Raw genomic sequence first — 18,568 nt, 5'->3', positions numbered from 1 at the left:
AGCGATGGGGAGGGATTCTGGGAAATGGAGAAGGGGGAGCAGTGACGAAGAGAAGAAGGTGGTCAGAGTGTCTGTGATTAGACACGATCACATTTGTCATGGCGGTCAAGCAGCTCAGACATTTATGTTGCGTCTTCCTTCCTGCATGTAAGTGGCTGATCATTTCTATAAGGAAAATGGATTCAGAACCACTAGGTTCCTGGCTCAGGGGCTCTCAAAGCCTAGACACCTCTCACGTGGGTGACTCCGTAGTTCCCCAGTACCATCATCCCCTCCTTGGGGCCGTCTGTCTGGGGTTGCCCAGGGTTGCCCGGTGCTTTAATAACGGTCCTGCCTGTTTTGGGGTCTGCACAGCCCAGAACTGCGAGGAACGGAACCTGCGGGAGAGCGGGTACCAGTGTGAGTGGCGCTACAACAGCTGTGCTCCCGCCTGTCCCGTCACGTGCCAGCACCCTGAGCCGCTGGCCTGCCCCGTGCAGTGTGTGGAGGGCTGTCACGCACACTGCCCTCCGGGTGAGGCCCTGGCCCCTGTGGGGAAGGGGTGCGGGGCTGGGACGGTCCTCAGAAAAGCTGGCTCTCTGCACTGCTTCTTCTCGGCCTCGCCTGGTGGCGCCCTGTCCCCAGCCCCACTACCCTAGGTCGTGTTTCCATGTCCTTCCACCAAAGCCAGGCCAGCTGTGGTTTTTGTCAAGCTGAGCTCCCATGCAATGCTTCTGGGGTCTATTTATGGGCGTATCATCTAGAGCAGCACTTTCTGGTAGAACTTTCTTCAGTGCTGGGAAAGTTCTATTCAAATGTGGCTCATGTGTCTGAGGAATTGAATGTTCAATTTTATTGAACGTTACTTAATGGAGACTTAAATGTAACCAGCCACACGTGGTTACTGGCTACAGTATTGGATAGCACACATCTAGAATTATCAGATATCTGCGTCGGTGGAGGAGTAAAAATACCCTTGGAGATAAGATTTGCTTTGTCCTGGGGTTTGGAGGAGGCGAGGTGGGGGAAGGAACACCCCCTCCTAATTTTTCAGAAAGAAGGATGCTCCCTAAGCGGTGAGGGGACCCTTGGGGGAGGCAGGCAGAGCTGGGACAGGCCTTTTAGTGCAAGGAGAGTCTTCCTTGTGGGAAAGGTGGGAACTTTGGCTCCTAACGAGAGGCTTCTCATGCAGGGAAAATCTTGGATGAGCTTTTGCAGACCTGCGTCAAACCTGAAGACTGCCCTGTATGCGAGGTGGCCGGCCGGCGCTTAGCCCCTGGGAAGAAAATCACCTTGAACCCCGGGGACCCTGAGCACTGCCAGATTTGGTAAAACAGTCCCCCTGGTTGTCCGAAGTGATGGGTCTTACTGTCTAACCTGGAGTCCTGCCCAGAAGTGTCGGTTTGGGGAAGAATGTCCCGTTCTTACTTACTTTGCTTCTCTGTCTTTGAGGACAGGCTATATTTCTTTTCCAGGAAATACCTCTCAGGAGATTTAGGTTTTCTACCTCTTCTTGCTGAAGGAAGGACGTGGTCTCTTCTTATCCTAGATGACTAGAGGTGGCATCTAGTCTGGGGACAGGCATCTATGGAAGCCAGATTTCTTTTTTAATGGAGGTAGGGATGCAGGGGAAGAAGAGAGGTGGAGCCCCTAACTCTGCAGTGGGGCACAGATACCTCGGGCCATAGCCAAGGTCCCAGGATGCGGCTCTTGTAGCTGGGAGTCACGGGTCACTGCCCCCTGGCTCCCACCGGGGTTGAAGGAGAAGGTTCTAGCCTGGGTCTCTGCCACAGGCAGCTTGATTTCTCCTGTGGTCTGGCAGAGGCTGCCACTTTCCAGGACACTGGTGAAAGAGAGAAGTGACCAGGGGATTGGAAATTTGGCCTGGCGGGGTGAGAATTTGTGTGGGGGGCTTGGGGCTGGGTGTGGAGCATAGTTAGACCCTGGCACATGATGGGTGTAAACGGTGGGTCCATTGCAAGAAAGAATGAGTGAGTCACTGTCTTTGTCTAACATCCTGGAGACCCCCGTATACCACTCCCAATACTTTATTCTGCCAGATAAAGCTGGGATTTTGAATCTTTATTCATCTCTCTGAAATGATTTTACTCCAGTTTTCCTCTCTTCCTTAAGGCCCAACATGTTAACATAGTACAGAATTCATGCAGCTTAAATTCTGTTGTAATAACTACTGAAAAGCATTCTTTTTTTTGTTGCCATATGCGGGCCTCTCACTGTTGTGGCCTCTCCCGTTGTGGAGCACAGGCTCCGGATGCGCAGGCTCAGCGGCCATGGCTCACGGGCCCAGCCACTCCGCGGCACATGAGATCTTCCTGGACTGGGGCACGAACCCATGTCCCCTGCATCGGCAGGCGGACTCTCAACCACTGCGCCACCAGGGAAGCCCAAGCATTTATCTTTGATAGAACATTTATAAGTTCTGGTCAGCATCAATATTTTAGAGCACTATTTGTCTTTGGAGATATTTGGGAGAAGGCTTGGATTATAATTAAATATTTATGTTGCTAGAGACATAGGTTGAAAATAAACCTACTTTGAATGGCTGTGTGGATTGCTAAGAAAGAAGAAAGATTCTTTTTCAGGTCCTAGGGTGGGTGAAAGCTTTGGCTTTCAAGGGGATCAAAACTCAAGGAAGGGCTTCCCTGGTGGCTCAGTGGTTGAGAGTCCGCCTGCCAATGCAGGGAACACGGGTCCCTGCCCCGGTCCGGGAAGATCCCACATGCCGCAGAGTGGCTGGGCCCGTGAGCCATGGCCGCTGAGCCTGTGCGTCCGGAGCCTATGCTCCGCCACGGGAGAGGCCACAACGGTGAGAGACCCGCGTATCGCAAAAAAAAAAACAGCTCAAGGGAAGTGTGTGTGTGTGTGTGTGTGTGGGGGCTGCTTGGGGACTATGTTAAACACGGTGTCTCTCTCGAGTGGGGAGTGTTCCTTGGGGGCTCGGGTTCAGTGGGCTGGGAAGTGCCCAGAGGTTCTTCCTGAACCATTTCTGTCTCTCCTCTCTTGTAGTCACTGTGATGGTGTCAGCCTCACCTGTGAAGCCTGCCGGGAACCGGGAGGCCTGGTGGTGCCCCCCACAGAAGGCCCGGTCGACCTCACCACCCCGTACGTGGAGGACACGCCGGAGCCGCCCCTGCACGACTTCTTCTGCAGCAAACTCCTGGACCTGGTCTTCCTGCTGGACGGCTCCTCCAAGCTGTCCGAGGCCGACTTCGAGACGCTGAAGGCGTTCGTGGTGGGTGTGATGGAGCGTCTGCACATCTCCCAGAAGCGCATCCGCGTGGCCGTGGTGGAGTACCATGACGGCTCCCACGCCTACATCGCACTGCAGGACCGGAAGCGGCCGTCGGAGCTGCGGCGCATCGCCGGGCAGGTGAAGTACGCGGGCAGTGAGGTGGCCTCCACCAGCGAGGTCTTGAAGTACACGCTCTTCCAGATTTTCAGCAAGGTGGACCGGCCTGAGGCCTCCCGCGTGGCCCTGCTGCTCACGGCCAGCCAGGAGCCCCCCAGGCTGGCCCGGAACTTGGTCCGCTACGTCCAGGGCCTGAAGAAGAAGAAGGTCGTCATGGTCCCCGTGGGCATCGGGCCCCACGCCAGCCTCAGGCAGATCCGCCTCATCGAGAAGCAGGCCCCCGAGAACAAAGCCTTTGTGCTCAGTGGCGTGGACGAGCTGGAGCAGCGGAGGGACGAGATCATCAGCTACTTCTGCGACCTCGCCCCCGAAGCGCCTGCCCTCACGCAGCAGCCGCTCATGGCCCAGGTCCCCACGGCGCCGGAGCCCCCAGGGACTTCGACGCTGCCACCCAGGAGGAGGAGCTCCGTGGTCCTGGATGTGGCATTCCTCCTGGAAGGGTCGGACAGCGTGGGTGAGGCCAACTTCAACAGGAGCACAGAGTTCTTGGAGGAAGTGATCCGGCAGATGGACGTGGGCCGGGACGGTGTCCATGTCTCGGTGCTGCAGTACTCATACGTGGTGACCGTGGAGCACTCCTTCAGAGAGGAGCAGTCCAAGGAGGAGGTCCTGCGGCGGCTGCGGGAGATCCGCTACCGGGGTGGCAACCAGACCAACACCGGGCTGGCCCTGCAGTACCTGTCGGAGCACAGCTTCTCGGCCAGCCAGGGGGACCGGGGGCAGGCGCCCAACCTGGTCTACATGGTCACGGGAAGCCCGGCCTCAGACGAGATCAGGCGGATGCCCGGAGACATCCAGGTGGTGCCCATCGGAGTGGGGCCTCGCGTGGACGTGCCGGAACTGGAGAAGATCGGCTGGCCCCAGGCCCCCATCTTCATCAAGGACTTCGAGACGCTCCCCCGAGAGGCTCCTGACCTGGTGCTGCAGAGATGCTGCTCCGGAGAGGGGCTGCATCTCCCCACCCCGGCCCCCATCCCAGGTATGCGGGCGCCTTGCATGGGGGCGAGGACTTGGGGGCACTGTGGGCGGCCTTGGTGGAGACGCGGTTCGCAGGTTCAGATCTGGCTTCCCTGCTCTGTGCCTTTGGTGAGACCCCTGCCTTCAGAGTGTCTGTGTTTCCTCACCTCCCGGGCAGGGAGCAGCACCTGTGATCTTTTTTGGGGGGAAGGATCTTTTCTTATTGTCTGAGTTTGAAAATGCAAAGGTAATGCAAGCTTATTATTAAGATTTAAGCAAAACCAGGATATGGAGTAAAAAAAATACAAGTCCTACTTTACCATATAGCCTCATCCCCACCCAATTCCACTCCCTGCCTTGGAGGTAACCTGTTAAATTTGGCGACTATCAGCTTTTTTACCACACTGGGTGGATAAAATTTTTCTCAGCACCTGACATTCTTCGGGGCAAGGCCAGGAAGTCCAGTAGATTCTGGAGCCGGGCTGCCTTAGTTTGAATCTCACCTCTGGTGCCTACGAGCTGGGTAATTTTTGCAACTATTTTGGTAATAATTTTGGGGTAATTTTGGGCAAGTACCTCTGTGTCCGTCAGTCTCCTCATCTGTAAAATGGTGGTGACAGGAGTACTTGTAATACGCTTAGAGCAGTACCCAGTACTTAGCAAGTGCTCAAAAATGACTTAACTCCACTGCTGTTATTATTACCTCTTAACTGATACTAACGATGCATCACTTCCTAGCTCTTTAACATCTTTACTTGGTGTGGCTGGGACCACCCCAGAGTCACTGGTCTTCTTTTACGGTCTCTTGATCCCCATACTCGCTTTCCGTGCCTTTTTTTTTTTTTTTTTTTTTTTTGCGGAGCGTGGGTCTCTCACTGTTGTGGCCTCTCCCGTGGTGGAGCACAGGCTCCGGACGCGCAGGCTCAGCGGCCATGGCTCACGGGCCCAGCCGCTGCGCAGCATGTGGGATCTTCCTGGACCAGGGCACGAACCCGTGTCCCCCGCATCGGCAGGCGGACTCTCAACCACTGCCCCACTAGGGAAGCCCTGTGCCTTTTTTTCTTTGTTTTTGTTTTCATCAGAGCCACAGATTTATCTGAATTCTCATGCTATTTCAGTAATAGCATCATCAAATCTCAGAATGGTGTTTGGGCCAGAGTTTGTTTCCTCACTGCGATTGTGACACTGTCCCCAAACATTAACATGAGCTTTAGGCATTTTTAATCGGTTCACCTTCTAGCTCCTTGCGTGCCCCGTGGGACCTGAGGACGCACAAGCCCACCTTCCAGGGATGTGCTGCTCCGTTTCCTTTTGTCACCTGCCTGTTTTCTGCTCCAGTATTTCACTCAGTTCTAGAAGAGTTGCAGCCCCCGAAATGGAGGGAGAGGATGCCTCTTGCTTCCATCTGTAGCATTTAAACTGCCTTTGGGTGGAGTTGGAGTCTCCCCAGTGCCTCCAAACCCGGGGACTCACGGCCCCCTTCCCTGCTGCCTGGCGCCAGCTGCCGAGGTGCAGAGCTGGGGGACACGCCTCCCCTTTGTGGCACCGCGTGGTCGGCGGCGCCCTGCTCACCCACTGAGTGTGCGTCTGCTGCAGGGGCCTGGTGCCGGTCCCCCACAGCCCTGGTTGCTCCCCTCTGCTCTCCTTGCAGACTGCAGCCAGCCCGTGGATGTGGTCCTCCTCCTGGACGGCTCCTCCAGCTTTCCAGCTTCTTACTTTGACGAAATGAAGAATTTTGCCAAGGCTTTCATCTCAAAAGCCAATATAGGTGAGTGAGGGGCCCGAAGGGGCGCTTTCAGGGGCTCTTCCTGATTCAAACTGTGGCTTCTGTGCTTCCTCTCCTGTCAGGCCCTCAGCTCACCCACGTGTCGGTGCTCCAGTATGGAAACATCACCACCGTCGACGTGCCGTGGACCGTGCCCCTGGAGAAAACCCACTTACTGAGCCTCGTGGACCACATGCAGCAGGAGGGAGGCCCCAGCCAAATCGGTAACGCACTGGCAGGCTGGGGTGCAGGGGCCGCGTCTGGCCCCAGTTCCTGGCATAAGTGACCGGTTAACCCCGGCCGGCCCCTTGGCTCCTGGGCCTTAGTTTTCTTCCCTGTAAACCAAGGGCCAAGGAGCTCTTCCCGATCTCACTTGTGTGTGAGACTCTCTGAGTCTCTGAGTTACTCCATTTCGATGACCTAAGGCTGCCCCTGGAGACAGGATGCTCAGCCGGCCTCACACCCACCTTCCCCGCATCAGGACTGACTGTGTGGCCCGTTCTCTATTCCAGGGGACGCATTGGGCTTTGCGGTGCGCTATGTCACATCCCAAATCCACGGTGCCAGGCCTGAAGCCTCGAAGGCAGTGGTCATCCTGGTCATGGGCACTTCCATGGACTCAGTGGATGCGGCTGCCGCTGCCGCCAGATCCAACCGTAAGTGTCGGGGGTGCAGTCCTGCGCCCGCAAACTGCTAGTGGGTTCAGAGAGGGTGGCGGTTACTTTCCAATGTCCTGGCTGATTTTGAAAACTTAATACCCACATGGGGCCTGGTTTCAAACAGCGGGAAATTGCCCAATCCCTGTGTTATTTGGAAACCAAGCAGTAATAAATGTGTGTTTATCCTTCATTTGTCTGCATGCTTTCAACTGTAACTTTTTTTTTATAAATGTATTTTATTTATTTACTTATTTATTTATGGCTGCGTTGGGTCTTCGTTGCTGCACACGGGCTTTCTCTAGTTGTGGCGAGCGGGGGCTAGTCTTCGTTGCGTGCGTGGGCTTCTCACTGCGGTGGCTTTTCTTGTTGCAGAGCACGGGCTCTAGGCGCGCGGGCTTCAGTAGTTGTGACACGCAGGCTCAGTAGTTGTGGCTCGAAGGCTCTAGACCGCAGGCTCAGTAGCTGTGGCGCACGGGCTTAGTTGCTCTGCGGCATGTGGGATCTTCCCGGGCCAGGGATCAAACCCGTGTCCCCTGCATTGGCAGGTGGATTCTTAACCACTGTGCCACCAGGGAAGACCTTGACTGTAACTTTTAACTTCTCCAAATATTCCCTCTGTGTTCAGGGCTGAGTCATACCCCCGCGCCTGTGGTGTCCTTAGCCTCTCTCCACTCTGAGGCTGGAGTGATTCATTTTGGGGCTTTGAGAGCCATCGGAGACCTTCCTGTATTCTGAGCCCCTGTCCAGTACCAGCCTAAAGGGCTCGGGGGGGCAGGATGGACAGGAGACCAAGGCTGCTGCTTTAGGAAGGGGACGGATGCAGGTGTGCTTGAGCCTCGGTGCCTTATGAGAGCTTGTGCTGTGAGCAGCAACAGCACGTGAGCCGGGGCAGGCAGTGTCGCACTGGTGGGGGGCTGGGTGAGTGGGATGACATGACATGACACCTTCCCGTGCCCCCTGGAGAGTGGCTCATCTTTCAAAACCCCACTATGTCTTTCCTCTGGTGTCTTCCCGAGAGTTATTCACTCCCTTTTCTGTACCATTGGAACTACTCAAAATGTGCAAACCACATTGTTTTTATGTTATATATCTGTTTCTTGCATAAACTAGGGATTCTTTGAAGGCATGGGCAAAATCTTGCTTATTTTTGTATCGTCTATGCATGATGCACAAAATAGGTGGCCATTTAACGTTTGTTAAATGAATGAATGTGACCTACTGATGAAACCTATTATTTTATGGAAAAGGACCCTGAAAGGGAAAGGATGTACGTTGGGGTGATACAACCAGCTTAGAAAAGCTGAAAAGCTGCTAGCAGAAAATCAGCTCTAGTCTTAAGCAAACTGCAAATACCTAGAACTTTCTGGGGAACTAATTGAGGTAATTTTATGATGGAGACTTTTCTCCTTTAGTATCAAGAATCCAAAGAAAGACTTTCATCGAGAAAGGAAGCAGCTGTGGTCTGGAGGAAACAGACATGATCCAGGGCGCATCACTGAACCATTCAAAGCCTGTTTCTCACCTATAGACGCACGTACCCCAGGCTAAGCCCTGTGACTGACATTTTCTCTTCTCTTCTTACACTCACCTCCTGGGTGGTCTCATTCTGTGTCATTCATCTAGATACATTTATGCATGATTGACTTAAGAATTCCTATCTCCAGTCTGCATTAGGAATTAGAACATCTCCACCTAGATGTTCTAACAAGCAACTCAGCATAAACTGAATTACTGACTTTCACATCCAAATCTCCTCTTCTTTTTTTTTTTTTTGTGGTACACGGGCCTCTCACTGTTGTGGCCTCTCCCATTGCGGAGCACAGGCTCCGGACGCGCACGCTAGGCTCAGTGGCCATGGCTCACAGGCCCAGCCGCTCCGCGGCATGTGGGATCTTCCTGGACCGGGGCACAAACCCGTGTCCCCTGCATCGGCAGGCGGACTCTTAACCACTGCGCCACCAGGGAAGCCCAAATCTCCTCTTCTTACAGTCTTTCCCATCTTAGAAAAATGGCAGTTCCATCCTTCCAGTTGCTCAGGTCAAAAGCCTCAGCATCCTTAATTCCTCTTTTTCTCTCCTACGTCCATCCAATCCATCAACAAACTATAGTGCCGTCTTCAAAATACCCTGAGAGTGCCACCATGGCCTATCACCTACATACCACCTCCACCACTGTCTCCTACTTCAAGCCCCCATCATCTCTCACCTGGATTACTGTAATAGCTTTCTACCTGGAACAGCTTTCTACCAGCTTCCATCCTTGCCCCCTGGAGTTCATAATCAGCAGAGCAGCCGCAGTGACCCTTTAAACACTGAAGTCAGCTTTACCCATGTCACTTCTCTGCTCTCAAGTCTCGGCTGGCCCCCATTTCATTCAGAGAACATGTTTAGTCCTTCCCGTGGCCTCTGAAGCTCTGCACGATCTGTGTCCCTCTCCTGCTTTCTCTGCTCCAGCCTCCCTGGACTATGCAGTCAATTTTCTGCCCCAGGGCCTTTGCACTCACTGTCTCTGTGCTCGGGATGTCCTCTTGGCTCCTTCTGTCCTTCATCTTTTCACTGCACACATCTCCAACCATCCTGTATGAAACAATAACCCTCACCCCTACCCTTGTAACGCTTATCCTCCTTACCCCATTTTGGTTTTTTCCTAAGCACTTATCCAGGTCTGAAATACTAGATGTTTACTTACTTGTGTGTGTGCTGTCTGTCTCTCCGCAGTGTAAGCTCCATGAGGTCAGGACTTGATCTGCTTGGTTTACAGCATCCTCACTGCTTAGAACAGTACCTGACACAGAGTAGGAGCTCACTGACGTTTGTTGATTGACTGAATGCCCTCCTCACAGGGTCGGTGTGAGTGGCCAGTTTGGAAAACATGAGGCTCCATGCACACGCTGGGTGTAGCTTCAGGCCAGCGCATGTTGAGCCCACCTGACCAAAGGTTGACACACACCCTTTCTTGCTCCTCTGTAACCCTAGGAGTGGCAGTGTTCCCCATCGGAATTGGAGATGGGTATGACTTGGCCCAGCTGAGGATCTTGGCGGGCCCAGGGGCCAGCTCCAACGTAGTGCAGCTCCAGCGGATCGAAGACCTTCCCACCATGGTCGCCCTGGGCAATTCCTTCCTCCACAAGCTGTGCTCTGGTGAGTCTTGGGTTGTTTTTCTTATCCCCCTCAAAACAGAAACAAAAGCAACCAAACCCATCTAGAGACTCAAAGGTTCACATATACAAGATTTGGCCTTGAAGTAAGTTTGTTTTATAGGCCGGGACCTGTAAGTTTCTACTCGTGGAAGGTCGTAAGGCAAACCTCCAAGGGGTTACCAGAAAGTTCTCTGTGTATAGACCTCCTTCCATCCTTACTGTCCATGCTAACTTGAGCACAGGGCTCTTGGACAAAGAAATGGAAGACAGAGGCAGGGAACGCCAACATCCTTAGATCATGGACCTCTTCCCCATGCCCTGCACTCACCGTCAGCATGGGTATAAAGGGCTTTAGAAAAGCAACAGGGATTTATCGTATAGCACGAGGAATTACATCCAATATCTTGTAATAATCTATAATGGAAGATAATCTGAAAAAAAATAACAGTCCCTTTGCTGTACACCTGAAACTAACACAATATTGTAAATCAACTATACTTCAATAAAATACGAAACTGAAAAGGTTAAAAAAAAAGAAATTACAATAACATAGAACATAACATCAAACTACCATAGTTTAAGTTGATTTAAGGTTAGAAACTTTTTATTTTTTTACCATACATGCTTTTTTTAAAACCTGGTTTTATATATTTTCCTAATGTAATTAGCTGTGAGTCTAAAACCTACTACAGAGTTATTGCCCTTTCTTGCTAGATGATAGCTCTCTGGGTAGGAATCTTGATCTCTTTTAAGTTTTCAGCCTCTTGCTGCATTTTCCTCCTCTCACTAGGCACTGATCTATATACAAAAGAGGACAAGGAGATATTGATTGTGGTTGTTGCCATATTATCACTGTTGTGTCACTGTAATGACTACTAACCACAAAGCACCACGGAAGGATGTCCTCCTAATCTCCTGTACCTGCATCCTCACTGCTAAACCCACGCACGTTCTTTTCAGAGTTAATCCAGCTTCAAGGACCAGCCAGGTAGCCGAGTGAATGGCTCGGAATTTCTGGATGGTGGGTGGGAACAGAGACCTTGCTTGTGTCTGTTTCAGGGTTCATCAGTGTTTGCATGGATGAGGACGGGAATGAGAGGAGGGTACGTTCATTTCCGTTGACTTTGAAGGAAAGATCAGGAATGTATATTTGGGACCCTCGTTCCCCTGGTGAACTTTTCCTCCTTTGGTCTGGGTCCAGTTCTCCCTCTTACCATTATAGCCTTTTTTTTTTTTTTTTTTTAATTTTGGTTGTGGTTGGGGTGGATCCACCTGTAAATCCTATGTTCTGTATCCTGTCTCCTTGCCATTTAGGCCCAAGGCCTAGTTAGTCTCTATGTTTTCCAAGGGGGTCAGTTGCCTGGTGGATGTTGAAGTGCCTCATTCCATTCCCTGCCTGAACCTGGTTCTTTCTCTGCAGCCCGGGGACATCTGGACCTTGCCGGATCGGTGCCACACGGTGACCTGCCTGCCAGATGGCCAGACCTTGCTGAATAGTCACCGGGTCAACTGTGACCAGCAGCTGCAGCCTTCCTGCCCCAACAGCCAGTCCCCGATCAGGGTGGAAGAGGCCTGTGGCTGCCGCTGGACCTGCCCCTGTGAGTTCTCTGCTTCTCCAGCTTGGACGGTGTTCAAGGCGCAGTGCTTTTCGCTTGGCCGTGCAGAGAGGTAGACCAGAAGCCCGTTTCCCCCTGCACCCACGTTCCCTCCCTCTCGTGACCTCGGGACGTGTTTCCGTTCAGCCCCAGGGCTCCCTGTTCCCTTCCTGTGCCTTTTGGAGGGCACTTCCCCAGATAATGCATAGCCAGAAGGAAGAATTGATTTTCTGAGGTCAGTGCTCAGCTTGGCTGTTGACGAGTCACCCTTAGGGGGTCTAGGCAGTGCAGGTACAGCGGTGAGAGAGAAGACCCCAGGAAGCTCCCGCATCATACCTGTAGGTGTTTGAGCGTTGGATGCAGGGTGTACCATCACGGTGGCCTGGTTTAAGAGGGGGACATAGTCAATGCCATCGCATGCAGACCTATGGGGAGCATTCATCTGTCTCATGGTTGGGAGAAATGTTTGCTTATGGCGATCCCTGCTCAGCAGTGGGTGGATCAAGATGATTATGATGAACAGACACAACTTGTGGGCTGAAGTCAAAACTGTATCTTGTATCTCACTCTCCCTTTAGAATTTATTGAGTGGGATAAATTTCCTTTTTGCCTGGATGAGAACTCTACCAGACCTCATATCGTTTCTGTTTATTTATAAAGAGTTCTGTGGTTGCTTTAAGTCGTCAAACACAGTCTTAATTTGGTAATTAGATGCCCACTCTCGGGTAATAATCAAGACTTGGAACTTGAGTTAGAGTTGAAACACCTCCCTAATCCCTGTGTGGGCTCCTGGCCTCTGGGAAAGGGGTGTAGTCAGCCTCCCTCCAGCTTGGAGTCTGGAGAGGGAGGAGCTGGAAGTGGCTTCTCAAAGTTCTTATGTGACTGGTGGTTCTGTGCGGGGCCCTGCACTCACTGGCCTGGCAGGTGTTGAAGGCAGCAGCTTTTTCTTACCAGCTCTCAGGAGTGGTCCTTTGATATCAGCTGCATATTCTATATTCTTTCGCTGTCTGCTGCTTCACCCTGCCATCCTTCTGGGTTTTTTGTTTTGTTTTGTTAGTTTTTTTGGTTTATTCATTTGTTTGTTTTTGCATCCAACCCCTCATAGGCCCTCTTTCTCTCTCTCTTTTGACGTCCTCCTTACTGTGTAGCAGAAGTTCTCTTAGGATCCCCCCCTTTTTTTTTTTTTTTTGCGGTACGCAGGCCTCTCACTGTTGCGGCCCCTCCCGTTGCGGAGCACAGGCTCCGGACGCACAGGCTCAGCGGCCATGGCTCACGGGCCCAGCCGCTCCGCGGCACGTGGGATCTTCCCGGACCGGGGCACGAACCCGTGTCCCCTGCATCGGCAGGCGGACTCTCAACCACTGCGCCACCAGGGAAGCCCAGGATCACTTTTAGAACAACCCTGGGCCACCAGTCCTCTATAGACCCTACACAGAATACACGTAATGTAGTTTCAGAACTGCTAACCAATACCTTTATGAAAAACAAATCTACTAACTAGAGTACACATTTGTGCACAATTCTTTTTGTCTTCAGCCTTTGGGTATATAGTAAATTTTTCCCCAAAGTTATTTAGGCTGGTTTCCCCCCTCCCTTCTGTGTACTTACGTTATTCTTTTCATTGTATCTGTTTGTGTTCCATTTTGAATTCTCCTTACTGCCATCCGAGCTGATTCTCTTTGTTTTCTGTATGTGAAGCATTCACATGGTTTTCAGTGTCAGAAGTCTATGGAAAGCTGTACTCGCAAGTCTCCCTATCAGTCCAGAGAGCGCAGAGGAGATAGGAGAGGAAGTCTGGACAGGTCACGTCCATACTTTGCTCTCTCCGTCCAGGCGTCTGCACTGGCAGCTCTACTCGGCACATCGTGACCTTTGATGGACAGCACTTCCGGCTGACTGGCAACTGCTCGTACGTCTTATTTCACAACAAGGAGCAAGACCTGGAGGTGCTGCTCCATAACGATGCCTGCAGCGCCGGGGCAAGGCAGGCCTGCATGAAGTCCATCGAGCTGAAACATAACGGTGTCTCGGTTGAGCTCCGCAGCAACATGGAGGTAGGAGGTGCTTTCTGTGGGTCCCGTAATGTGGCAGCGGCAGCCCCTTGGGGAGGCCACATGGACCCGGTGGCGGTTGGTTTTAGCTGGTGCTCCTGCTGGGGACTCGGCCTCCTGCCCTGTGAGCAGAGCGCCACCTTTGTAGGAGGGGCTCATTGCTATCTTCCTCGTGGTGTAATTTCATGTCGTTTTGGGTCCAGATTTGGAAGAAAGGGTCCATTTTCGATAGCATGACTTTGTGAATGCAGTGCCAGTTTCTGGCCCTGGTAGAAGAATGGGGGTGACACCAGGCTGTTTGCCCAGGAGGCATTATGTGCCCTGTACCCAGGGCCTGTGAACCTTCCAAAGGAAAATAGTTAGGGCCTATGAAAGTATTCTGGGCCCAAACAAAATGTGTGGACCCAAGATTCAAAAAGAAAACTGCCAAACTGATAAAAAATAAATGTTTGATTCGATGTTTACAAGAGGTTGCTTTATGCCAGCTTCTTTACACGTTCATTTAGAAATCGTAAATATTTCATTACGTGAAAGCAGCTTATGGGTTAGATGTTCTCCTCTTGCAAGAATTCTTGAACGTGCACAGTGATTGCTGAAAAATCACAGCTTGTCATATATTAAATGAGTAGCTCATAGGCAAAAATACAAAAATCAAAAGGATAAAAAGCCTTCTAAAATTTTTACAGCAAAAATTACATTCATTGTGGGATGTGAGTATATTTTAATAGGTTTGATAAGATATATTGTGGGGCCTCCAAAGAGCTAGTCAATCAAATCAAATCAAATCTTAAAGTAGTCCTATGAGATGCTCCTGGAGATAGGGCACTGACCAGTTGGCGAATAAACAACTTCCCCAGCTTTTCTTGAGGCGTCATCTTCCCTGTCGAGTGACTCAAGTTTCCTCTTAATCCCTGGGCTTTCGGGTTCCAGATGCATGGCCGTCTGTTCAGTGTTACAAGAGTCCACTCTTTTGCCAAGCTCTGCAAAGCTCCTTTGTCTTTGAAGAGCTGCTGGCAAATGTCCGGGTTTGTGGATAACAGTGGACTTGAGTGGGGTGAATGTGTAGGAACTGTCAGGAACTTTGGAAAGTGGCTAAGAGTGAAACCCTAGGATTCCTTGTTGCCCTGACTACTGATGGGTGGTTTTCTTCTTTGGGCAGGTGGTGGTGAATGGGAAGCTGGTCTCTGCCCCTTACGTGGGTGGGGACATGGAGGTCAGTGTCTATGGTGCCATTATGTATGAGGTCAGACTCAACCATCTGGGCCACATCCTCACCTTCACCCCACAAAACAACGAGTTCCAGCTGCACTTGAACCCCAAGACCTTTGCCTCAAAGATGTACGGTCTCTGTGGTAAGAATATCTTCTGACTCTCCTCCCTGACGTAAACCCTCCTTGCTTTGTCCTCAGGGCCCTTGGCCACTGCTATTTCTGGGTCCAGTAGTAAGGTTCAGACGCTGGCGGTGATGGAGAATGGCCAGGTCTCCGGCCTCAAGGGGTTGGCCCCCTGGGCTCCTAACCATGTCTTTCCTTGCTTGTCTAGGCACCTGTGATGAGAATGGGGCCAATGACTTCATGCTGAGGGACGGCACAGTCACCTCAGACTGGAAGACGCTGGTCCAGGAGTGGACGGTGCAGCAGCCGGGGCAGATATGCCTGCTGGGTCCCGAGGAGCCATGTCCCGTCTCCAGGGGCTCCCACTGCCAGGTCCTCCTCTCGGAGCTGTTTGACGAGTGCCACGCAGTCCTTGACCCGGCCACATTTCACGCCATCTGCCAGCAGGACAGTTGCCACCAGGAGCAAGTGTGTGAGGCCATTGCCTCTTATGCCCACCTCTGTCGGACCAAGGGGGTGTGTGTTGACTGGAGGACCCCCGATTTCTGTGGTGAGTCTCCTTAGGCACCCCCAAATGCTGTGAAGACCAACGAATGGGGGACCTGCTCAGCCTCTCGGGGCCTCACGTTCTTTATCTGGGCAACAAAGATCAAAATCTCTGGATTTCCTGTTTCCTAGGATTCCATTCAGGATCAAATAAGATGGTAGATGTATAAGTAATTTGAACATAGAATTTCTATGTAATGAATTTCTATGTAAATGAAAGTGTGGTCCTTTCTAGCAGTGGTTCTGCAGTTCATACAAATGTGATTTTAATGTATTAGACACATCCAGGCAACAGCAAAGTACAGACTAAGCAGTCACCTTGAATTTGGAATTGCACCAAGCATTAGCAAAGGCTCACAGAGCAGCCCATGCCTGAACAGGATTTTGAAGTGTGAGTGGACTTTTGCCATTTGAATACCAAGAAGGCTTCTTCATTACAAACACCACAGGACTGCTAGTGTAGACACCTCCCAAGGTCAGCTTCCTTACTTGGACTTGGCATGTATTTAATATTTAACAGGTCAGGGATACCAAAATGAATCAGACATGGCTCCTGCTCTCAGGGGGTGCTGGAGTGATAAGAACACTGAACTTCAACATCCTCAGTTTCTAATGTAATCCCTGACCTTTTTTGTGAGGGAAATCGATGTGTACAAGCATCTCAGAGTCCCCGAGTTTATTATTATAATGCTGTCACAACTTTTAACTGGGGCTGGAGGACTTGGGCATCCTAGCCCCAGCTCAGCTGGTCATCAGCTATTTCCTTAGTCTTTCTGGGCCTCAGTTTCTGCATCTTGGAATGAGATAGTTGGACTAGATAACCCCCAGGTGTCTTTGGGGCTCTGGTTTTCCAAGCCCCCGTGGATGACACAGTCTGCTTTCAACCTACCTGCAGATTAAGGGGAAAATGTTAGTTTCTGAGTTACCGATCACACCTTCTCTGCTTATTAATTTGTCTACTTCCAGGCAATTTGTCGTGCATTTATAGGAAAGTCTTTGGTGCTCTAAATGCTTGGAAACCTTCTCTACCACCTGCCTTGGCACCGTGAAAATGGGAGGAAGGGGTTGAGCAGGACCAGAGTGGGAGAAGTGGATCACTTTGTAGCTTTTCTCCCAGGGCAGCCCTCCATAGCTGTGGATTCCTTATTTAAGTTTAAGAGAATTTTCGAAGCATTAAACATATGTGTATACAAAGAAAAGAACCATAGAACTTCCTAAGGATACACAGGTTCACATCGTCAGTTGGGATTAAATTTGGCTACAAGTAGGAGAGAAGTAAAATTCTGTGTCACACAGCTGATCAGAGGGAAGCAGTCCCAGCTCTTTCTGGGTCTCGAAGTGGATTCGAGTTCTTTGCTCCGTCCTCAGTTGGGTGTGCTTTTTCCTCACGGTTTAAGATGGAGCTCTGGCCATCACATCCAGGTTCCAAGTGGAGGGATGAGGGGAAGGAAGGAAAAGGGCCAGAGACGCAGCTGTCTTTTCAAAAAATGATTCTTAGAAACTGCTGTTAAGAGTCTTCACTTGCTCTTACAGTTTATTGGTCAGAACGTAATCACATGACTGCACTTAGTTGCAAGGGAGGTTGGGAAATGTAGTCTTTATTCTGGGTGGCCACGTGCCCGGCTTGAAGGTCTATTTCTATGGAAGATGGAGAGAATGAAAATTGGTGGAAACTAGCAGTTTCTGACCCAGCAAGTTTGTCAGATGATCAACTGCCTTGAAGCTGAACCACTTCCCTCTGGTTGGTGCAGACCCTTGAGGGTGACCCCCTTCTCTGTCTGCAGCTGTGCCGTGCCCACCATCCCTGGTCTACCACCACTGTGAGCGCGGCTGCCCCCGCCAATGTGAGGGCAACTCGAGCTCCTGTGGAGACCATCCCTCAGAAGGCTGCTTCTGCCCCCTGCACCAAGTGCTGCTGGAAGGCAGCTGTGTCCCCGAGGAGGCCTGCACCCAGTGCGTCGGTGACGATGGGATCCGGCACCAGGTAGGAGCCCTGGCCTCTCGCCCCCCGTGGGGCCAGTAGGGGGAAGTGTTCACCCGTGATTGGCCCCTTCTAACCTTGGCTGCAGGGCTCTGCTCTCCAGGGGGGTCCCTGAGGGATAAAAAGACAGTACGGCATAATGGCTTTGGAGTCAGACACATCTTGGTTCAAAACCCGGATCTGTCATGGGTTAGCTGTGTGATCAAACACCAGAGTGTAACAACACATTACTACCATTACTATATTTATCATTATATCCATGTTAGTAGAATGCTAGGAACCCAGGAGGAGATGGGAAAAGAATATTTTACATGGTGATGTCTACCATTGTTAAGATATATTAGGTACCTTACATTGTACTAAGCACTATATATTCATTATTTCAACATTTTTCAAAGGTGTGTTTAGCAGGCAAGGTATTGACAGTTACCTGTGGTCAAGAGGTTTTAAAGAACACCAGCTAGCCAGGTTTCTTTATTGCAGGATTCTTTAGAGCTTTTGATATGCTAATGTACATTGCAATTTTTTGCTTCTCAGACTTATTAGACTATAGAATTGTGTGTGTGTGTGTGTGTGTGTGTGTGTGTAGCATCCCCTCTCATAAATACTCACAAAACACCTATGAGAAAATGAAGGCTTAGAGAGCTTGGTACCTTGCCCATGGATGCAGTTTGTAGGAGATGGGGTTGGGAGTTGGAGTTAGTATTTGAAGCTCTGTCTGATTCCAAAGAGCTTGCTCTTTTCGATACATGAAATTTCCCTTTTGCTAGGTCCCCTTTGGGCTGATTTTCTTGGAAGTCATTGAGTCATCAAGTCATCAGTTCTCTTAGCCTTTCAGGTATCATTATTTTGAAAGGCTGTTCATTTACCAAACTCCCTCATCTTGGACTCAGATGGCTGTCATATCTCTTCAAAGTTGCCAATGTGTGTATTGTAGTACCTGGGGCAGTGTGTGTCTGTGGACCTGTGAGTATGGGCAGTGGTCCTGCCTTTCAAACTGGCAGTGATACCACAGAGCCTGGTAGAGGGGGAGCACATTTGGCTTCTAGCAAAGGAGGATGTGTTCTGTGACCATGGGCTGCACTCAAGACCTAACATCTCCATCATCACCAAGGAAGACCTCCATCACTAA

At 51.0% G+C, this 18,568-nt stretch overlaps 1 protein-coding gene across 3 annotated transcripts in view; it reads left to right on the top strand.

Moving 5' to 3' along the window:
* VWF (von Willebrand factor) overlaps nucleotides 1–18,568 on the top strand; it is a 134,855-nt gene that overhangs the window by 84,306 nt on the left and 31,981 nt on the right. For all 3 annotated transcript variants that reach the window (XM_081248296.1, XM_081248297.1, XM_081248298.1), the window contains 13 exons: nucleotides 355–513; nucleotides 1,172–1,307; nucleotides 3,007–4,388; nucleotides 6,018–6,134; nucleotides 6,215–6,355; nucleotides 6,644–6,787; nucleotides 9,766–9,930; nucleotides 10,989–11,032; nucleotides 11,350–11,527; nucleotides 13,358–13,578; nucleotides 14,735–14,927; nucleotides 15,118–15,459; nucleotides 17,240–17,439. In XM_081248296.1, coding sequence (XP_081104422.1) covers nucleotides 355–513; nucleotides 1,172–1,307; nucleotides 3,007–4,388; nucleotides 6,018–6,134; nucleotides 6,215–6,355; nucleotides 6,644–6,787; nucleotides 9,766–9,930; nucleotides 10,989–11,032; nucleotides 11,350–11,527; nucleotides 13,358–13,578; nucleotides 14,735–14,927; nucleotides 15,118–15,459; nucleotides 17,240–17,439 — 3,422 coding nt within the window. The remainder of the gene's footprint in view (nucleotides 1–354; nucleotides 514–1,171; nucleotides 1,308–3,006; nucleotides 4,389–6,017; nucleotides 6,135–6,214; nucleotides 6,356–6,643; nucleotides 6,788–9,765; nucleotides 9,931–10,988; nucleotides 11,033–11,349; nucleotides 11,528–13,357; nucleotides 13,579–14,734; nucleotides 14,928–15,117; nucleotides 15,460–17,239; nucleotides 17,440–18,568) is intronic.

The sequence above is a fragment of the Mesoplodon bidens genome (assembly GCF_964165515.1).
Source record: "Mesoplodon bidens genome assembly, chromosome: 11".
In the NCBI taxonomy this organism is placed as follows: Eukaryota; Metazoa; Chordata; class Mammalia; order Artiodactyla; family Ziphiidae; genus Mesoplodon; species Mesoplodon bidens.
The sequence above is the reverse complement of the archived record's forward strand: the minus strand, read 5'-3'. Positions and strand labels throughout refer to the sequence as shown.